Here is a 19,550-nt window from a genome sequence, read left to right on the forward strand (position 1 = left end):
CAACACCTACTGGTTACACGAGTTAGTTTTAGCCATACTGGTGCATGAGTCTTTTTGAGATGCTGTGAGAGCAAATGAAGACAGAAAGGAACACAGTGCTTTAGCAGCAAGAACTATTGGATTCATCTTGCTCCAAGCCACAGTGCTCAGCACACACAGAACTGATGTGCTGCGAGAAAACATGGCAGTGCTTGCACTCTAATGAACCTTCTGACAGTACCATGCCCAGTCCTTCTTTTCACCTATCCTTCAGGGCTCCTGACCCCTTTGTGTTCTGCAGAAACAGTGGAAGAGCTGCCATATTGTAAGGAAACTGAGAAAAAGACTGATGCAGAGGAAGCAAGCTTCAACATGAAGCAGATAAAAGAGAAAATGAGGTAAATAAAAGTGTGGAAATGGCCAAATCCAGACGTGGATTACCTCCATGAAACAGAGCTCATGGCTAGTAGGATTTCTGGAGTACAACAACAGAAGTTCAAAGCAGAGAACAGCTACTTCACCACACAGAAAACAAATCCTAATTAACTATTATTTTATTCCATTTCTATGACAGGTTTCTGCCACCAACTAAAAGACAGACAAGAGTTGTCAGGCACTATGCCACCTGTTCTCCAGATTTGATAAATTCTTTTAGTATTATCACAAGAACCTTTCCCTTTCATTTCTTTGTTACTGTCTTTACCTGCCTTTATGATGATTCAACCTTTTGATCTTGACTTAGTCTTCCCTCATCTGTTAACCATCTTTTCATTATCTGTCTTCTAAAAAAACTTCAGCACAAACAGAAGACAACTTATTTCATTCCATCAGGTGCATTTATCCTTATTCCATACTTCAGACATTTTCACAAAGGCACAAAGTGCAAAAGAACAAATTATTCTACACCTGCAGTGCTGGCATTTATTCCCCCAGGTCTGCAAACTAGCTTTGTACATTAGCCCTTAGCGGAGTATGGCAAGAATGCAGTGCTGCTAAAGCCAGTGCTCTTCTGGGCTTCCACAATGATACTTTCTCAGGAAAATGTTTTCCCTTCAAATTACTTCACAGTAAAGAGAGAACTCTTCTGTTTTCATACAACTCATTAACTTTTGTTACAGTATAACCAAGGTATTTTACTTCATGCAGAACATAATCCAACCTCTCATCTCATGAATACAATCTGATTCCCAGTGAAACCAAGTTTCATTCCCAATGAAACTTCTATAGAAGAAAGCAATCACATGGAGAGAAACAACCAAAATCTTAAAAAGTATGAAATACACATCTGCATGAAAAAACAATACTGAGATTATAATTCATCCTCTTCTGTTAAAAAAAATAATTTTCCTCTTTGTATTTATATCTGCCATTTTATAATGGCTGAACTATGCAGCAGCTCTCCAGCTGAAGCTACATAAAACAAACATTTTGTAACTTTGTAAACAAGGTACTTTGTGCTCTCTGCCCTGCATAGATTAGGTTACTGCAATATAGTCCAAACACTGTTAAAAAAGATATTCTGTGTTTTTTCATATTCAACTAGGCAGATATATTTTGACAGAACAGGAAAAAAATAGATATATACAGATACACAGCTTTTGCAAGGATTTTCTTATTAATGGAGTCCTTACTTGATTTTTAACTTAACTTCAGCTTCTGTTACTTGGGTGGGGAAAAAGAAAAACAGAGGGCTTAGTAGGTGGCTTATTTGGATAATAAAACACAAGTTGAACATTCAAGAGATGGAATAGCAAAATGGTATGCTCATAAGCCTTTCAAATTGAATGCTAAGAGAAAAGACAGAAGCACTAAACACAGCTTTATGAGCTTCATGGTGTAATGCAGGGTATCAACAAACCTACACCATGTCCAATGTTTGCCAAAAGAAGAGGCATACAAAGCAATGCTAGGCAAAGTGCCAAAATACGGAATTGCAACCATGCAAGTTCTGTTTTTCCTCACAGCAGCAAAAACAAAATTCAGCTTGTGATTTGTTATTGAACTATTAACTGCTGACCTTAAAATACTCTCCTGTTCATAAAGAACTCATGACTTAGGCAGCTATTGATTCAGGCTTCTAACTTTTTCTCTTCAGTTTATTGTGGAGAAGACAGTATCCTAGCTCTCTGATGGCACAGCTGCTCATCAAATAAAGATTTTTTTTTTCAGAGGCAGAATGTCTGGTTTTAAATTATAAGTTATGACTTCATTCCTTATTTCTTTCCTATCCCATATGCCAGAGAACCTCCCAATGTTTATGAAACTTCTGCAGAGGAATCAGATATCAGAGGGAAATGGTAATGGTCTGTGAAATTACAAGCAACATAAACACTGTAAAATTTACCACTGTTCTCCCTCTTCCTTCCAATAAAAAGGCATGTAGGCATCAAATTAAAAAAGAAGGAAGCAGTTCAAGCCAGGAAAAGAGGATAATTAAGCCATGCAACCCCTTGCCACAGGGCAGTGCAATTACCAACACATAACAAGGTGTTAAGATGCAAATGAAGAAGACCATGGAAGAAGAATTCATGTTGGACAACTGAGAATATAGGCGGCACACTTGGTTGAGAAACCCCTTAAGCTGCAAACTGCTGGAAATTGCGTGAGTAATGGTGAAGTATCAGTATTCTTGCACTTTCTGCATAACATCTGCTGTTATACTTTGGTGTCAGCAGAACACTAGGTTGAACTTTAGGTCTAACTTTGTATGGCAGTTCTTATATTCTTATATTAATGCATTAACCTCTGGGTATCCTCTAGTATAGTAATTTTATTTAGGCTTTCTGCATCCAAATTATTGTACTTTCTCCAAAACAGTGTTGCTAAATCTCCATCTTCATAATTTGTCTTGTCAGCTATAGCTCTCCTACCTCCAGTAAGTCAATCATCCGTGTCATCTGGGAGTAAATGAGAACTCGGTGTCCTTGAGATTTCAGCTGTGTCAACAGAAGATCAAGAGCATGAAGTTTTCCACTGTCAGTGATCAGACTTTCTTTATCTAAAAAGAAATAGAAGAACAGGAGGTAATTAATAAAGCCAATCCAGATACATGCCACAAGTTATCTTCTAAGTGTTCCTAGCACTTCACTACATTATAATCTCTGAAGCAGGGAGGTGTGATGGGAGAAACTGCAACATCCCTTCTAACTGATACTTAAAATCACAATGAAAACATTAAGTTTTGTTTGCTGGGATGGGAGCACACCTATATGCTCCATGTGACAAAATTTCATTAAAGACTGGTCTTAAATATGGGCTCAATCCTTTTTCTGGACAGCCATATCCCTCATCTAAGGTTTTATTCTGCCCAGATCAACAAGCACTAAATGTCTTGACACTTGAAGAAATATTTTCCACTACACACATGAAAATGCTGTCCTTTGCACATTTGCTGCTACCTGCTGCTGAGCTTTAGACTTATCCTCCACAAATCAAACCCCTCACCTTCCCAGAAAAGAGCAGTTGTCCAGGCCACTGTAAAACAACAATGCCCTCACAGCACTGCCTTGAATTCTTCCCTGCCCTCTCCTTTTTTTCTTCTTTTGTTTTGTTTAAGAAATGTTTCCAGATGGCAATCTTTTCAGTCACTTCAGATTTTATACTTCATGTCCTGTCTATTTCAGCACTGCTCATGAAGTATTTTTCAGGAAGGAGATCTTCCTGTTTGTACATTCTGTACATAAACTTCAGTAAACAATACATTACTGTTGAAAGAGGATGAAGAGAAATTTTCTTCCAAAAATTATCTTTTGGAAAGGCCATTGATGATTCTCTATTCTTCTGGATGTCTGAACTTGGGTTTACAGCCAAAACGGAAAGCTGACAACTGCAGATGGTGCAGGCTAGTACAGAACCCAAGGATTTTCAGCATGTCTAGCAGGTAATGTTCTCTAATGCCTAGCAGGTAACACTTTTGCACACTTCCTCCTACATAGAATGAATTATTTCATGGGCTGAAGAGAATTCAGCTTTCTGTAAGGCAGTTAACTGTCTTGCCCAATATCCCAATTTAAAAAAAAGTTATATACAAAATTAATTCTTCCATCTGACCACCATGTATTTTAATATAACCAAAAGCAGGTTCAGACTAGTAGAAGAGAGAAGCACAGATCACATAACAGAACTCCTAAAAAGGTCATACAAGCACAGCAGGCAACACAGGCCATGAGTACCAAAGTGATATGGTAGGTGTGCAGTCATGTGGCAGAGTAGTAAGCAATCCCTGCAAGTACAGCTATGGTCTTGCTGGGTAAAGCAGGATTGCAGTTGCTCTCTTTCAAAAGTATCTTTAGCTTAAATATAAATAATGGACTTGATGCTGGAATCTACATCAGAACATCAGAAAATGCAACTGTCTCCTTTCTGAAATTCAAAAAATTGTGAGTTTCCATATGGTTTAAAACAACTAGCTATTCCACTTGCTGTATAAAACAGTGCTGTGAATGCTCTCTCCTATGGCAATTTTAGAGCCATGCACCTGCAATTCACTCAAGTTGAGAACTCAAGACAAGACAGGTCTGTCTGCTCTTTCTTGCTTGTCTGCCTATCTAGATAGTGACTGTATTTTCTCCTTTTGGCAGTGATGATCTTGCTCTGCCTGGAGCAAGAACCACACCATTGCTTAAATTGTTGACAACTACCTTAGGAGATTCATTAACTAGAGAGCTGAGTCAAGGAAATACTGTAAGGAAAACTAGAGCCCACACATCAGGCTAGCATTTGTTTTAAGTGCAACAGAATGCATAATGATGCACTCATCTCTAGAACAGCATTCAGTCTCAATTACATGTAAATCATTAAGAGCTTCATGCATTCTTCTAAAGAAAACCACATTTTCAACTTAGGCAATTAAGCAAAATGGAAATGAATTACAGCTACTTGGTTTCAAAATATACTTATGGAAGCCAAAGCCTTTGTTCAACAGCAGTATTTACTCTTTATACAAAATGCTATTATTTCCTTTAATGATAAATACAGCCATGACATTCTGCTTTCATTCTAATTGGTCAGCTTGCTATTTCAGAACAAATTATACTGAGTGAAGCTACATGAAAAGTCTAGATATATAATCTAGATATAGTGGGAAACTAACATGATTATTAACCAAAAGCTATCTAACTGGAAGAAAACTCAGAGAATCAACAGGGTCTGTTCAAAAGTTAGTGTTGACAGGATCAGATTAACATATTAGCAATGCTACTGTTTTTCTCACAAAGGCACCAATAGGTAGAATTAAGCTTTGCTGACTGGAAATGATGCATGTCCTCTGCTGCTGGCTCCTGAGGTCTCCATTGTGTAAGTTACTATTTTTAAATCGCAATGAAATGCAAATTACAAGTAAAGAATTTATTTGCAGATGATTTGAAAAGTTAGCAACTTGTTAGCAGTTCATAAGTCATCCAATATCTCATCAGTAGAGCAGACAACACTGGTGAGAAAGTTTTTCAAGTTTTTTTAGGAGAGCAAAACAGTACTACCAAAAAAGAGATTTATCATCTCTGGAAGAGAAAATCATTTGTCCTTAACCTGGCACCTTTAAGCTTGCTATCCTGATGCCACTGTTTTTTCTAAGATCAAGTATTTTTCCACGCTGAAAGCCTGCCACCTAGTGCTTCAAACAACAAATTCTGGAAAATGGTAACAGAAAATGTGCTTTACTCATGCCATCTTCAGAAAACACCAGAATTATTCAAAAGATGAAAAACCCTGTGTCTTCCACTCTAGTTTCTCTCACTTCTGTTTCTAATTTTCTCTTACCTAGGAGAAATAAAAAAACTATTACTTTTTAAAAGGGGATTTCCAAAATTTGCAGTCCTACATGTTTTTACATTTAATGATCAGCAACAACTCCAAATGACAAATTATTCAGATTTTTTTTTTTGGCTGTTGTTTAAAAGGAGCTTTTAAAACTTTAAGTCAGATAGAGGTCCTGTACTGCAGTGTCTCAGAGCTCTCCCTAGGACAAAATTTTTAGGTTCTTCAGCACTTCTGAAATAAACAAGAAAAAGGAACCAGACCAAATGGCCGTCAGTCTGAAAAAAAACCAAACCCAACTGCCTCCAGCCATGCTAGGATGTGGACATAAATTATCTACAAGGGGATACAGTGGGCCTGGGAAGAATCTGGGAAGAATAGTTACAAACTATTATGACTCAGAATAACCTTTGTCAGGAGCTCTGGCTGATGACTGTAGCTGGGCTCAGTGCTCTCTGGAGAATGAGAAAAAGTGCCTCTGGACATGCAAAAAGCAGAGGAAAGAGAGATAAAGCCTGGGTTCCAGTTGACACCCCTGGTTCCCCTCCTGACGGCACAATGGGGTCAGTGAGGAGCTAGCTGGCTCTCACAGTAAACAGCCAGTGAGGCCGGTGCTTTTTATCGATACTAAAAGGACTCAGACACTTCCTGCCATTTAATCCAGGACCATTTTTCTTTCAAAGAACAGGAAAAACCTCAAGAGATTCCCACAGTGATCACAGCTGAGCCTGCTGCAAGGGTACTGGGAATGCAGAGTCTGGGAGAGGACAGATCAGGGTTTAGGAGAGAGAGGTGCCCCCTTTCTTCTTGTCACCTATTTGCCACAGACCTTCACAGCAACTGTTCCATTTGACATTTGCTACATTAGCTTTGCAAATGGCTCCTTCAGCACATCACTCACTTTCTGTAAGGCACTGTGCCTGCTTCTGCACCTAGAACACAGCTGTCCTGTTGTGGTGTGTGCTCTCTTCTCTTAGAGTAAGTTTAGGTTTGAATGCTACTTTCCACTTAATTAAAACAAAACTACTTTTTTACCCCACTTCTAGGTCCAACACTTCCTAAATTAAGTCAGCTTTATGTAACACACTCATCCCAACCTCCTTCTCAACCAAATTCTGTTGTGCTTTGACAACAATTTGCCCAACCTTGCACCTATCCTTTCACTTCTGAAAGCTTCTTGTACCCTACCTTTATTCCTCTAAAATTTTTTGCTGATAACAAAGTCCCCAGCTTAAAATGGAAGTCTTTCAAGAGAATGCAGCCCTGTCTCTTTTCTGCATTGGCTACTTTTCTACATTTCTCTATCCATGTCCTCTATCTTAATTTATCTCTTCAATACTTCCCACTTTTCTGCTACAGAGATTCATTTTATTTTTCCAAATAACCAGCAAACAATTAAGAGAATTGCTGAAGAAATTATAAAATCATCAGCTATGACTGAGTATTAATCCAGTGCAAGCTCATGAAAAATGGTTTCTCCATTTCTTACACAGAAATGTGCATGTGCTTCAAATGACTCCAAACACTTAAGAAAATACATTCTTAAACTGGCCTGTAGCAAGCAAAAGGCCACTTTCCTTTTACTGTACTAACTTCCCCTGCCAAACATCCTTGACCCAAAAGGGTCTGGGAATAACTTTGCATCTGGAAGTGTAAGCTCTTTTTCCTCTTGGCTATCTGTCAGATCTCTAGTACTTTCTGCAGAATTCTGCTTGTTGCTCAGGACCATCCTCTGACAGCTAGAGCCTATCTGGCCCATGAAAGCCACCGCAGTACTGGCAAACCCTGTGAGATCTTGGATTACTTTAGTCTAATTCTAAGAAAAAACAGTACATTTATTTTACTGGTACACTGGTGCCGTTTTCCCACTTTACAAGGAAATATGAGTAAGTTTTTATTTCAATGGAAATTCAGTAAGTCCCTCATGCCTTATTTTCCAGACTGATTTCCTCTGAACTTAGTCCTCAAACCTATCCTTCTCATGGTAGACTGCTAAAAGTAATTCTACCCTTTTCACCAGGCAGACCAATAAAAGATCTTTTACAACAATATGAAGCTCTTCCAACACCTTAGGAGGCAAGGTATGTCTCTTAACTTTTCATGCAATCTTCCTATCTCCAATCTCAAAACAGTACTTGGTTGTGAGAGCAGACTGTGCTCTAGTAAGCAAGTCTATCTCTTTATAGTCATTTGGAGGACTGACATGCAAAGAGAGGCTTGCAAGCATTGCAAGAAAAACCTGTGTTAGATGTTTTCAGTATCCACTGAAGATTTACTTCAGCCAGAGGATGCAAAATCATGGTGTACTTTAAGATACCAGGTTAACTTTCACTCAGAAGGAAAAACAAACACACAGCCATCCCTAATCCTTCAAAAAGCCCACAGCCAAGCATAAACTACCACCAAATAACAGATGTCCTTATTTATCTCACCTCCATTCCACTGCAATCTCCAAACTTACCTGGTATCCTGATAAAAGACCAGCCATTCTGAGGCCTGATCCCTAAGAGCCCTCCTGGATGCTCTGGGAAGAACTGGGAGCACTGCTTGAGCCAGTCAGCTGCAAGCTCAGGGGAACCATGGAGTACACACTGCTTTGCTTCCAGACTCCCTCCTTCCCTTAGTGCCCTGCGCTCGTATTCTGCACTTCGGTCATTGCAGTAGAACTCCAGTGGCACAGCTGTTACCTGCAGGTAAAATAATAATAATCAATATTCCTGTTCACATTTCTCCCTGTCCCCAAACCCCCAGTTCAAGTACCTTACCACGGGATCAAATTTTAGAAGTCAAGTCATTATGAAAAGTAGAAACAGAAAACAATCTTTGGTTGGGCTTAAACCAAGCAAAGATGCAACATCTCTCCACACCACAAAAAACACCATATGAACAACCAGGCACAGAAAACCTGCCTTTTGATAAACTATGCCTTCTGCCAACTGCTACACAACTGATAGCAAAACTATAGGAGTAATATCCTTGCTCTACCTCTCCTTTTGCCAAGATTTATTTCTTTTTAGTTCCACCCTTCACAATCAAGTATTTATCTCATTAGCAGAAATTACACATGTTGTCCTTAACAAAAATTCATGTGATAATTCGAAATTAGGGCAATTCATAGATTAGAAATGAGGAAAAAAGGAACAGCATATTTCTTGAGCTTTACAGTTGCTTTGAATGAAATGGGCACAGAAATAGTGCTCTTTTTCTTATGGCATTCTATGAATCCTATGCCCTCTTACCTGTTTCAGTATATACAACCCAGCTGGACAGACCAGTGTTGCAAACACAGGAAGTGTGATTTCATGCCATGTGAGCTGTTCTGGAACAGCTCCCTCAGTGTAACTCCCCCTTTTCTGCCCCATCCACCCAAATCTGTACAGAGTGGAAGGTGCACATGAGCCAAACAGCTGAATGCCAATGGCTGCAAGGTGCTCAAGAAAAACTCTGTTCCAGCAGAAAAGGCTGGATTTTGTAAAATCTGCAGCTTTCTCATATCTCTCCCTTACCACAATAGGACAACAACCAAAAGTGAAACTGGGCCATGGTACACAGCAGGATGTATGGCTCTGCTGGATTTAACTTCAGATACTTCACCAGGAGTTAAATACCATGATCCAAAGTAAACACAATTACAACACTTTCATGCAAATATAAATGCAAACCAATTCATTGTCTAGCACAAAATTTAAAAAAAAAAAAAAAACAACCAAACAACAGATTACCAACTTCTTTCTACATTTTTTGAATGTAAATCTGTTTTTGGAAAACATTCTGGGGTGTTTATAAAATCTATTTATAACCAAGTTTACAAAAGAAAGCTAGTAGATGCTTTTACATACTATCTAAAGACTTAATAATGTGTTATAAACTGACACAGAAATGAAAACAAATTTTACTATTAAAACAACCTTGCAATACAGGCTAGTAACAGAGAGATTTGAAATGCTGTGACAATTTCTTCACCAATGTAAGAAGCAAATGTATCATTAATTTAGAAGTCATTGTTGCTTTTATTTCAGAAGTACAATGAAAAAATCTCCCATGTACAGTCATGTAAGTTTAAAACATTGTCATGAATCCTAACAGTGTGCAAAAATGACATTCCCTCCAGGACTGTGAAAAGCAATGTAACAAATGAACAACAGATAAAATGAAGCTTGTGAGAGTTTTCACATTTAAAAGAGGCAAGTGGGGCTGCATGGGAAGAAACAGTACAGGAGGCTTATAGGTTTTAATGGTGAACAGTAAGCAGTGAACTTCCTGCAGAATTGAGATTAGTGGGACAATGGGACATCTGAAACATTAAACACAATAAAAGAACCATCTTTGTATGGCAGATGAAAAGCTTCTATATTTGAAGGGAGTTTAAATTTTTGTTCCGGTTTACTCTGGTGTGATAAAATTGCTATATTGAGAGTAACATATACAACATTGTATTATGCAAATGAAATATTTTAACAGCTTGTCTAAATGATAAGCAATAGACAGTTTAATTATTACCAGTTTTAAACACTGCACTTTAGAACTGTAAGGTAAAGAGAGCAACCCATACCTCAGGACTGCATGGTATCTTAGATATTGGCTGTACATCTCTGCACATTTGTCAGCTAACTCAAAAGTAACAGGTGTTAAGTGAGGTTTCCTAGCTGTGGCCCAGACCAGTTTCACAGGAGTTCTTCTCATAGGAAAAAATAAATCTCATAGAGACTTCTGTTTACAAGGGCCAAACAATTGTTTAAACAGATTATTGTGCACAGTTATAGCACTTAAAAAACCCAACAAACAACAAAAAAGCAGACACAATCTTTGCAATAATGGTAAAGCCATTGTTTTTCAAGATGACAAGAGCTATTTTAATACCTGTCTATGGGTCTTACACATAGCCACACAAAACACTGCAAAGTGAAACTGAACACATTTCCTCTACCTAAAAGGTACTCTTAGAGTTGCTGCTATTCTGTGCTGCCACCTGCAGTCAAAGCATATGTTTGACCTTTGCGAAAAAGGGCAAAACCTCTTCCAAAATACAAAATATTCAAAATCCAAGCAAGTTCTGTCACCTGAACACTGCTAAAAATACTGTACATCACAAATGATGGTACAAACTTAGGTTGTTTAAGTTGTTTACTATGCACCGTCACATTTCAGTTCACATTTCTACACCGGACAGACTGGAACAAATACTCTTTTCAAGCACAAACAACTTGCCATATTGATTTTTAGGACCTAGATTTTCCACCCCTAGGACAGGCAGCCACTACCCACAAAACAGAGCAGACTAACTTCTGACACACAAACATATCCTATCTTCTGAAAAGAATACACAGATTTGTACACAGGATTTCTACAAGACAAACAAAGTCAGAAGATGCTACAAGCCATGTTTCAGTAACACCTCAACCTAAGGAAGGGTTGGTAGAAGACAATCTTGACACAAACACTGTGCGCCTCAGTGCTATTTCTACACTAACAAGAACTACTCTTCCTACATATCCCAGGCAAAACTGATTGACCTCTGAGGACCCCAGACTATCTTTACCATCAGTTCCTTTTTTTTAGAATGCAGGCACATATTTCTAGGGTAGAATCCTGTATCTTTTGCATGCCCTTACAAGTGAAAACAAGACTTTTCTGAAATGAACAAAACAGTCTTTCATTCAAGTTTGTTCACAAGTTTGTTCACTCTCCTCTTTATTTTCACATGGCGCATTTTTTCAAATTTTTCTCCCCACAGGTTTGTTTTTCTGGTTTTACTAATAACAAAAGGTAGATCAGTCTTCAGTATTAAATCCTCTTCTGTCAACACATTATTGTCAAACTGACTGATTGTAAGAGTCATGGTTCAGAAATACATCAAAAATACAGTGATAGGGATGTATGAATGCATTTCCACCCTAAATTAAACAAGTTAGTTTAGCTAAGGCAATTGTAAAATGCTTCCTGCATTTATCTTCATGCAAAGTTCACCTTTCAGACAGTGTGAGATGACCAAAATGGCTTCACACAATATTCCAGTCTGTAAGGAATCTATTGAAATTAAACCAAACAGTATTATTCAAAATTTATTTAATTAGCTTCTTAATGACAATGCAAGATCCATCCTCCAAGTTATGTTTTTTATGATTGAGACCTGTCTGTACTCACAAAAACTGCCTGCATAGAAAGAAGACTTACTCCCTCCCCCAGCTGCTACATAAACCCACACTCCTATTTCTATCATTTGCTCTGTTAACTTCCCAAAATTCATCACGGATCAAACAACAACAGAAGACTATAGCTTCTGGGAACATATGTGCTCCTTCCTCTCTTTCAGGTCTTCTACACTCCTGCCAAAAGCTTCTAACAAGCATAAAATTAAATCTTTGTACTCCTAAAACAAAAAGCCCTGTCTACACTTAATCATTTTCATACACCAGCCAAACCAAAACAAATAATTTTTTTCACTAGAGTAAACTCAGATACGATTTCTTTTCACCTTTCCCTTAATTTGTAGCCTTCTAAGCCCCTCTCCACCCTTTCTGCTGTAGGGGAGCAATTCAACATATTCTTCATCCATGATGCAAATTTAGGTACAAAGAGGGACAAATCAAAGGAATCTGAAGGTGAAGTGGCTTTCATAATTTACTCTAAGAATAACCTCTTGTTCTCCAGTAAGGCAGTATACTTTAACAGAGGTGACATGTGACTTTGAGCAGTTCAGCTGGATTCCCAGCCCTTGAGCTGCTGACACAGATAAATTCAGCTTGAGCAGCAGCAGGTAGGTAATGAGCTTGCTTGTGTGAGGTCCTGCTTGCCTTCCACCCTTCTCCAAATGTAAAAGTATAACTGCATATCATTTTATGAGGCCTACAGCAATAACTTCAACAGTGACTAAGAATATAACATCTGGATGGTCTGGTAATAAAATTGTATTTTGTCCAGTTTTGTCAAGATCCAGCAACATGGAATGCAATAGCCAAAGACCTAATGAAGGTCTCTTGTGTCAGCCAGGAAACTTCCACCAAAAGAATTTCAAAATTAATTTAACAGATGACAGAGAACCCCATACAGTAGCACTAAACATCCAAAAGACCTAGAAAATGCCAACTTCAACAATCCTCATATACTGCAATTTGGTGATTCCTCTCTGGAGTGTAAGAGAGAAAACAAACACCCTTTCCAAAAAAGCATTGCTTCCCAGCTCACTTTTGCCATCTGAACTGACCAAACAATCACCTCATTCTGTGGTGATGACACCTAAATCTCCCCCTTGGATTATCAATTAATATTTTACTTTAATATCTCTTCCATAATTGCTTTAGGTATTAGGAGAGAAAGTGAAATCTTAGAACAGCTCCTGTTGGGTGCATCTTACAACTTTCCTTTTCCCCTCAGTACACATTACAGTCACTTCCCCTACGAAAAACCACTATTGAATACTGTAGCAAAAGGATATCCTCACAACAGTTTTACCCAACCAAAAGAAAGTAATATATCATTGTGTTCCTAAGACACAGTTCTACCAGGGTTTAAAACACAATAGAAAATACATAATTTACAACTTCACTGGGACTTACCCGTGGACTGGCTATGCACAGGAAGGACGGCAGCTCAGTCACCTGGCAGCATCGTACACATGAGGTAGCTGATCTCCTTCTATATATGACATGGTCTGAATAGCCAGTAACTGCTTTACAGTGGCTGCTGAACACAAGGTTCTGAAAACAAAATTAAAATGAAGAAGTTAATATCTATGAAGAAATACTACTCTCAAATCTTGTATCCACTCATGAGGAATACAGACAAAGCACATTCTGTATGTATTTCTCTTTGAATAAAGAAAACATGTATTGTGACATGCTTCACCACCTGGTAAAACTGGCCACATGCTGAAACAACAGTGTGGGAATCACAGGGCTGGAAATACCTGCCTGTGGACAATGGATATGAATGCTGGCTTACTCGTCTGAGAACAGAAACAGTGGCAACAGAGCACCAACTCTGCTGCTAAAAAGGGCAAGTCCTTTCCCATATTTGTGCCACTTCCTACGCTAATTTTGTCTCCTCTCCAGAAGCCTCTTTGGCTACACATCTGAGCAAACAAAAAATTCAACAGCCATGAAAATACAAGGTTTTCTGCAGTTGGCTCATACCAGATGTGTTGGGGGTATGCCTGCATCAGCAGATATAGGGTTCCAGAGCTGAGAGTAAAGAAAGGACAGCAAGAGTCAGAGGGGAAAGAATGACAGCTGCTTTAGCTCAAAGCCTCTCTCTTCCCCACCCCTGGACACCACACTGGGAGTACAGCTGATTTTATGAAGAAGAATCATCATTGCAGGCAGTCACAAGAGCTTTCCAGTAAGTCTTATGACAGCAAGCACTGACATGCTGATTGTGACCCTGGTCAATAGAGGCATTTGGTAATTATTTCCTGGAAAGTCAGAATACAAGAAATGGATAGAGAGGAAGTTAACAAACTGTAATTCCAAACCTATGCAAGTTTGTTACTTAATTCTCTTTTGGAAAACAACATCAAAGACCCATTTAAGATGACTTTATGGCAATTTAAGTACCTAGGAGGAAACAAATAAAGCTTCAAGAAGGTACTCAAAATAAGAGAAAAATATTTGTACCTGGGCATGAATCTGCTTTGAGTGCTAGATTCCTGTGTACAAACTATGAGCAGGTCACATAAGAAACATCCCTCTGAATTCTGACATATGCAGCTGTTGAATATTCATGAATGGAGCAGTCACCAGATATAACAGGGACAGTGGAAACCCATCAGCTTCCCATCAACCACATACATGGAAAAGACTGGGTAAAATTACAGGACTGAACACAGCCACAGCTCTGAAATGGCTCACATACTTTAGAACAACAAAGCCAAAAACCAAAGAGGAAGACTACTAAAACCCCAGATGTACAACTATGCACTCCAAAATAAGCTGAAAGAGGGTCTCCTATATTGCAAATAGAGCTGCACATAAATATGGGTGATTGCTACCAACATCTTAAGCCCATTAACACTCCTACATTTTTTAATAGAAATAAAATTACGAAAGGAAAGGAGGGAAGGGTTCATGTAAACAGAGCAGATTTTATATTCATTTAATTCAATGCATACAAATGAATACCTATCATGTGGAGGTGTTGAGCCGGGGCAATTAAGAGACGTCACACTCCGCAAGCACTTTGTGCATTTACATGATTAAACACATCTTTAGACAGATGCTACTTCAATTTCAGAAATATCCATTAAAAATAAATGTGTCTCTTTTTCTATTGACTTATTTTCATACTTTGTCTCTTAAATAGAAATGCTGATCTGAGCAGTTAAGAAAAACCTTTCCAGATTTTACCATTTCCTTTTTCCTCTTTTCTCATCCTTCTCATTCCCTACATGTTACTATCTTATGAAGTCCAAGAGGAAGCCTTGGGGAATGTTACATTGAAAGCTTCTCCAGTCTGGGCTAAGGAAAAAGTTAGTTCATTTCACTCACAATAATGTGCAGTGCTAAATGACAGGTATGTAAAGGGAAGCTTGATTTTCAACTCTCCTTTAGGTTTTGCACTCCCCAACCACCCTTTCTTTTTTTATTAAGGTGTTCTAAACAAAAGCTCTGCAAACAAAATTCTGTAAATATAGCTTATTTTAAAGTGACTTCAGGTGATAATTTGTCTAACAGGAAGGCTGGAAAACAGCTTTAAAGTATCTGTCATAACTGCAGGACTATTCTTCCTTTAGATTCACTGGGGTTATCACAAATGCACTGTATTGTACCCACTGATGAACTCTGCTCCTCAGCTGGCTTTTTTCTGTACTGAACTTATCAGTTGCAACAGTCATTAGTTACACACAGCCAACAGCCCTGGGAGCCCTTAGGACACAAGTACTGACATCCTCAAAGAACAGAAATTATCTGGAGAAACCAAAGTAATGTTTAAATCTTGCTAGACTGTGGTATAGGTGGGTCTGTAGCCTATTCTATAAATTTAATCATTAATATTAAAACTTACACATGCATATTCCACATTTTACATTTAAAGTCTAAAATCTTAATCCATCTTCTGTCCTTCAGAAAATCTAATGATTTTCATTTTGATATTCATACACAACAAACCAAGGGTTATGTAAGGACTTGTTCTACATATGTAAAAACGAATGCTACCTTCTCAATTCCGATACCATCTTCTTTACTGCCAACACACAAATTCTCCTTAACCGTGCAAACAAGAGGACAGAGCTACACTACAGTCTCAGAGATAGCACTGCAGGCACTATAGAAAGAGCTGACTGTAATCTCAGAAAAACTAACTGAAAGCAAATTCATATAGCATAGCGATCTTACCAAGCTAGACATGGAAACACGGACTACTGAAATACCAGCACAGCCAGAGTTAACAGGCACACATTCACTTGGCTGGCTCTTTGTTTGATAACTAGGAGAACTCATTTTGTTGGCTTTGCTGTCAACGCTGCAAAACATGACACCAAGTCCAAGGTTGGTTTCCTACTGCTTATGCGTCTTCAATTTCAACTTCCTCTACACAATATTCAATTGAATTCTGGCTATCTCCTTTCCCCTTCCAGACTCATGAGCAGAAGCAATATTCCCTTGAGAAATTTGGCACAATCTCACTGTTTCAGAAATGATTTTTTTTTACAGCATATCTGCTAACTGCCCAAGATGTTTTCCTGACTCCACGTTAGCTCTTCTGTGAACTTATTTCCCAGTGAACTGAATCAATGGAGCCTTAATCTAACTCAGGAAATCAACAGCAATTTAGTCACAAAAAGGCAAAATCTTCACACATACCCTAGGCCAAAGACTAACAAAATGATCTTGCATTACACAGTAATTTGAATACATATGGATCTACCAGAGAGTAGCAGAAGCAAATTTCAGAGTAGAAATACAGCACTGAAAATGCTTGTTCACCAGCTACACTGTCAGGCTGGTCTCTGTTTTCCCCAGCTGCTGCAACAATGTATTGAAAGAGAAGAGCAGTTTCAGCCAGAAAATGACCATTTTGCATATAAAAAACATTATGAAACTCCTAAGCTTACATAAACAGTCTATCCCTGACAAATAATGAGTCTAGCTCTGCTGCTCCTGTATCTACTTTTGGTGTTCCAGTAATATTTTGAAGTCTTCTAAGTCAACTGATTTATTCATTATAGCAAGTTTTGAAATGTAATGCCACATGTGAAGGAGATGGGTTAAACTATTTTTCTGTTCCACACGCTAAAGTCTCTTAACTGTATCTAAAATGCAGACAGTATCATCATCCCATTATCAAGTCTGTTTTCCCTGTTTCAAAAGGACAGAATGGTTTTCATTGTTTCTCACTCTTCGAGGATTTGCTACTGTCCCCAGATCACAGAAATTTTGCTTACCTGCAGCAAAGTGCAGCTGTGCAAGTTAGGGAAAGACAGTGGGAAATTTACATCAAGCAAGAAATCCCTGTTCCTCAGAAAACATGACCCCTGCTCTTTGTCCTCTTCAGTCTCCATCCAGGAGCGCATGTGGTGGAGCCTGTAGGATGCTTTCAGAGACAGGAAAAGAGCTAACCATCTGAAAAAAAAACAGAGAAGATGCATTTATTCACTGCTTTGTGAAAGAAAGACTTGAATATACTTACAGCATAACTGTATTTGATAGAAATGCGGTTTTTGTCAGAATATCAGGCTTACAGCATCCTGCCTTAAAGAAAGTAATTTCTGCTAGACATCTTCAAAATTTTTCTTATTTCAATTTTTTCTAAGGTGGTTTAACTGAATCTAAGTGATTAAATCAGGATATACTTTGAAGCACTTAATAGAAAATGGTGAAGCCCCACTTAGCCATTACTATTTAAAATTGCATCGACTTTTCTGTAAATTACATATAAATTATTCATAACAACATGTGTAATGAATGCACAATTTATCACAAATACCACTGAGACACATCAAGAGAAATCTGAATTATGTTACTGAGGTGCAGTCAAGAAACAGTAATTCAAAATAACCAGAACAAAAAAATAATATTACACTTAAAAAGCCCTAAAGTGGAACATCTCTATTTAATAATAAAGACTTACTTTTAGTCTAAAATTTATTACAATCCCTATTAACCTGACTCAGAGTCCTTTCAGACTACACTATAACTTAAAAGATCACCTCTCCTTTCAAGATAATATAAATCCACAGTTCAAAGCCTATACCTCAGAATGACATTCCATATTAATAACAAGACATGTGGAAAGTATGGCTCAGGGCTGAAGAACAACTACCACAGCACAAGCTTATTCCACGTGTGTTTAAAACATGAAGTGCAACTGGTAAGAACTGCACTGAAGTGGCCTTCCAAAGTCTGGATTTTGTGCTTGATAACACCAGTAACCTGCAGCATGACCCGAAGCAAACTCTCCTTTTGCCCTTTGACCACCCTGTGTATTTACAATGTCAACTCTTTGTAACACAGGGTTTCTTGTGACAGGGCATAAAAACTGCATTGCATAATGGTGCCCTATACCTGGAGGAACACTCTAGAAGCTGTTCGAATATTAGATAGAGAAATTATAATATTAGGAGGCATAGAAAATGCAGGTTTAGAGAGGAATGACTGACATCATCTGTACTTTTCCTGTAATTACTAAAAGAGAGAAAAAAAAGTTGTCCTCACCTGGCTAAGTGTCCCTGATTCATAAGGTTTGCCATTTCTGCTGGAGAGACATCAATAAACCGGAGGAAAGAAAAACAGCTTTCTTCATTGATGCCTAGGTCACAGAAATACTGAAGTTAGGCCAACACATTTCACAGACACTCACAGCTGAAAGCTATATTTACTTCATCCATTTAGGATACACATTCTATGACACATGACAAATCTAGATGAGTAAACAGGAGATCTTAATTTAACCCACATATCTTAGAAATACTTAACCTAGATCTTTTAGAAAGTTCAGTTTGAATCTCTGTTGCCAGACTCCACGTTCCAGTTCATTTCCCAGTGTGGGCAAGAGAAGGGCTCTTACCAAGAAGGGCTTTCTTACCAAGAGAGAGAAATACATACTAGGCTCAAGTGCAGTGGACATTTGTTTCACTTATTAAGAATCAATAGGCAGTGTATATATTTGCAAATTTGAACAAGTATCTTCCAGACAGCAGACCAGAACATGCATACCTCAGGATGCCTGTCTCACACGCTCCCTCTCACCCAGGAAGTCAAATGGGTTAGAAGGAGCTGCAGGTATTGGTAGGGAAAAGCCTTGCAGGCCCACCCCTGTGCACTGCATAGCCCCAATACCAGCTGAAGAGGTCCACGCTAACAGATTTCAGCATACTAATGCAGCCAGTATCTCTCCTGCTTTATACTTCTGAAGATTTTCCCATCTCAGTAGCTGAATGATCTCATTAGGTCTTGTAGGAAAAACACCCAATCATCTATAATAAATTGTATCTTCCAATATCAGCAGCTTTTCTGGGGTTTTTGCTCATTGATAGATTCTGGGTCACTTGCATCTCATCTAGTTTCTAGTTGAAAGTAAGTTGGCAGTTTAAGATACAACACAGAATGTACTGAAATGAATCCAAGATTTCTTAGAATTGAATCTATGAAAAATTCACATTAGATTAAAAAGGAGCACTAATCTCTTGAAGCAAGTTAAAACAAGACAGACTGAATTAGGATACTGCACTAGGATTAAGCAGCAACTAAATGACAAACTAAATGACAAGTTATCCAACAGATTATTCCAGCTGCTTTCCATTGTTTCCTCTCTGAGCAAATTAAATGTACGTACAAACACAAACAAAATTCTAGTAAGTTCTTATATTATCTCAGAGAACT

The 19,550-nt window shown here is 38.3% G+C and overlaps 1 protein-coding gene across 2 annotated transcripts in view; it reads right to left on the reverse strand.

Moving 5' to 3' along the window:
• INO80 (INO80 complex ATPase subunit) overlaps positions 1–19,550 on the reverse strand; it is a 61,359-nt gene that overhangs the window by 12,656 nt on the left and 29,153 nt on the right. For both annotated transcript variants that reach the window (XM_054275292.1, XM_054275291.1), the window contains 5 exons: positions 18,384–18,477; positions 17,114–17,291; positions 13,290–13,430; positions 8,195–8,420; positions 2,850–2,977 (listed from right to left, as the gene is read on the reverse strand). In XM_054275292.1, the coding sequence (XP_054131267.1) occupies positions 2,850–2,977; positions 8,195–8,420; positions 13,290–13,430; positions 17,114–17,291; positions 18,384–18,477 (767 nt within the window). The remainder of the gene's footprint in view (positions 1–2,849; positions 2,978–8,194; positions 8,421–13,289; positions 13,431–17,113; positions 17,292–18,383; positions 18,478–19,550) is intronic.

Source organism: Melozone crissalis, unplaced genomic scaffold, assembly GCF_028551555.1.
Source record: "Melozone crissalis strain CALT ecotype California unplaced genomic scaffold, PUWL_Pcris_2 ptg000018l_1, whole genome shotgun sequence".
Classification (NCBI taxonomy): Eukaryota; Metazoa; Chordata; class Aves; order Passeriformes; family Passerellidae; genus Melozone; species Melozone crissalis.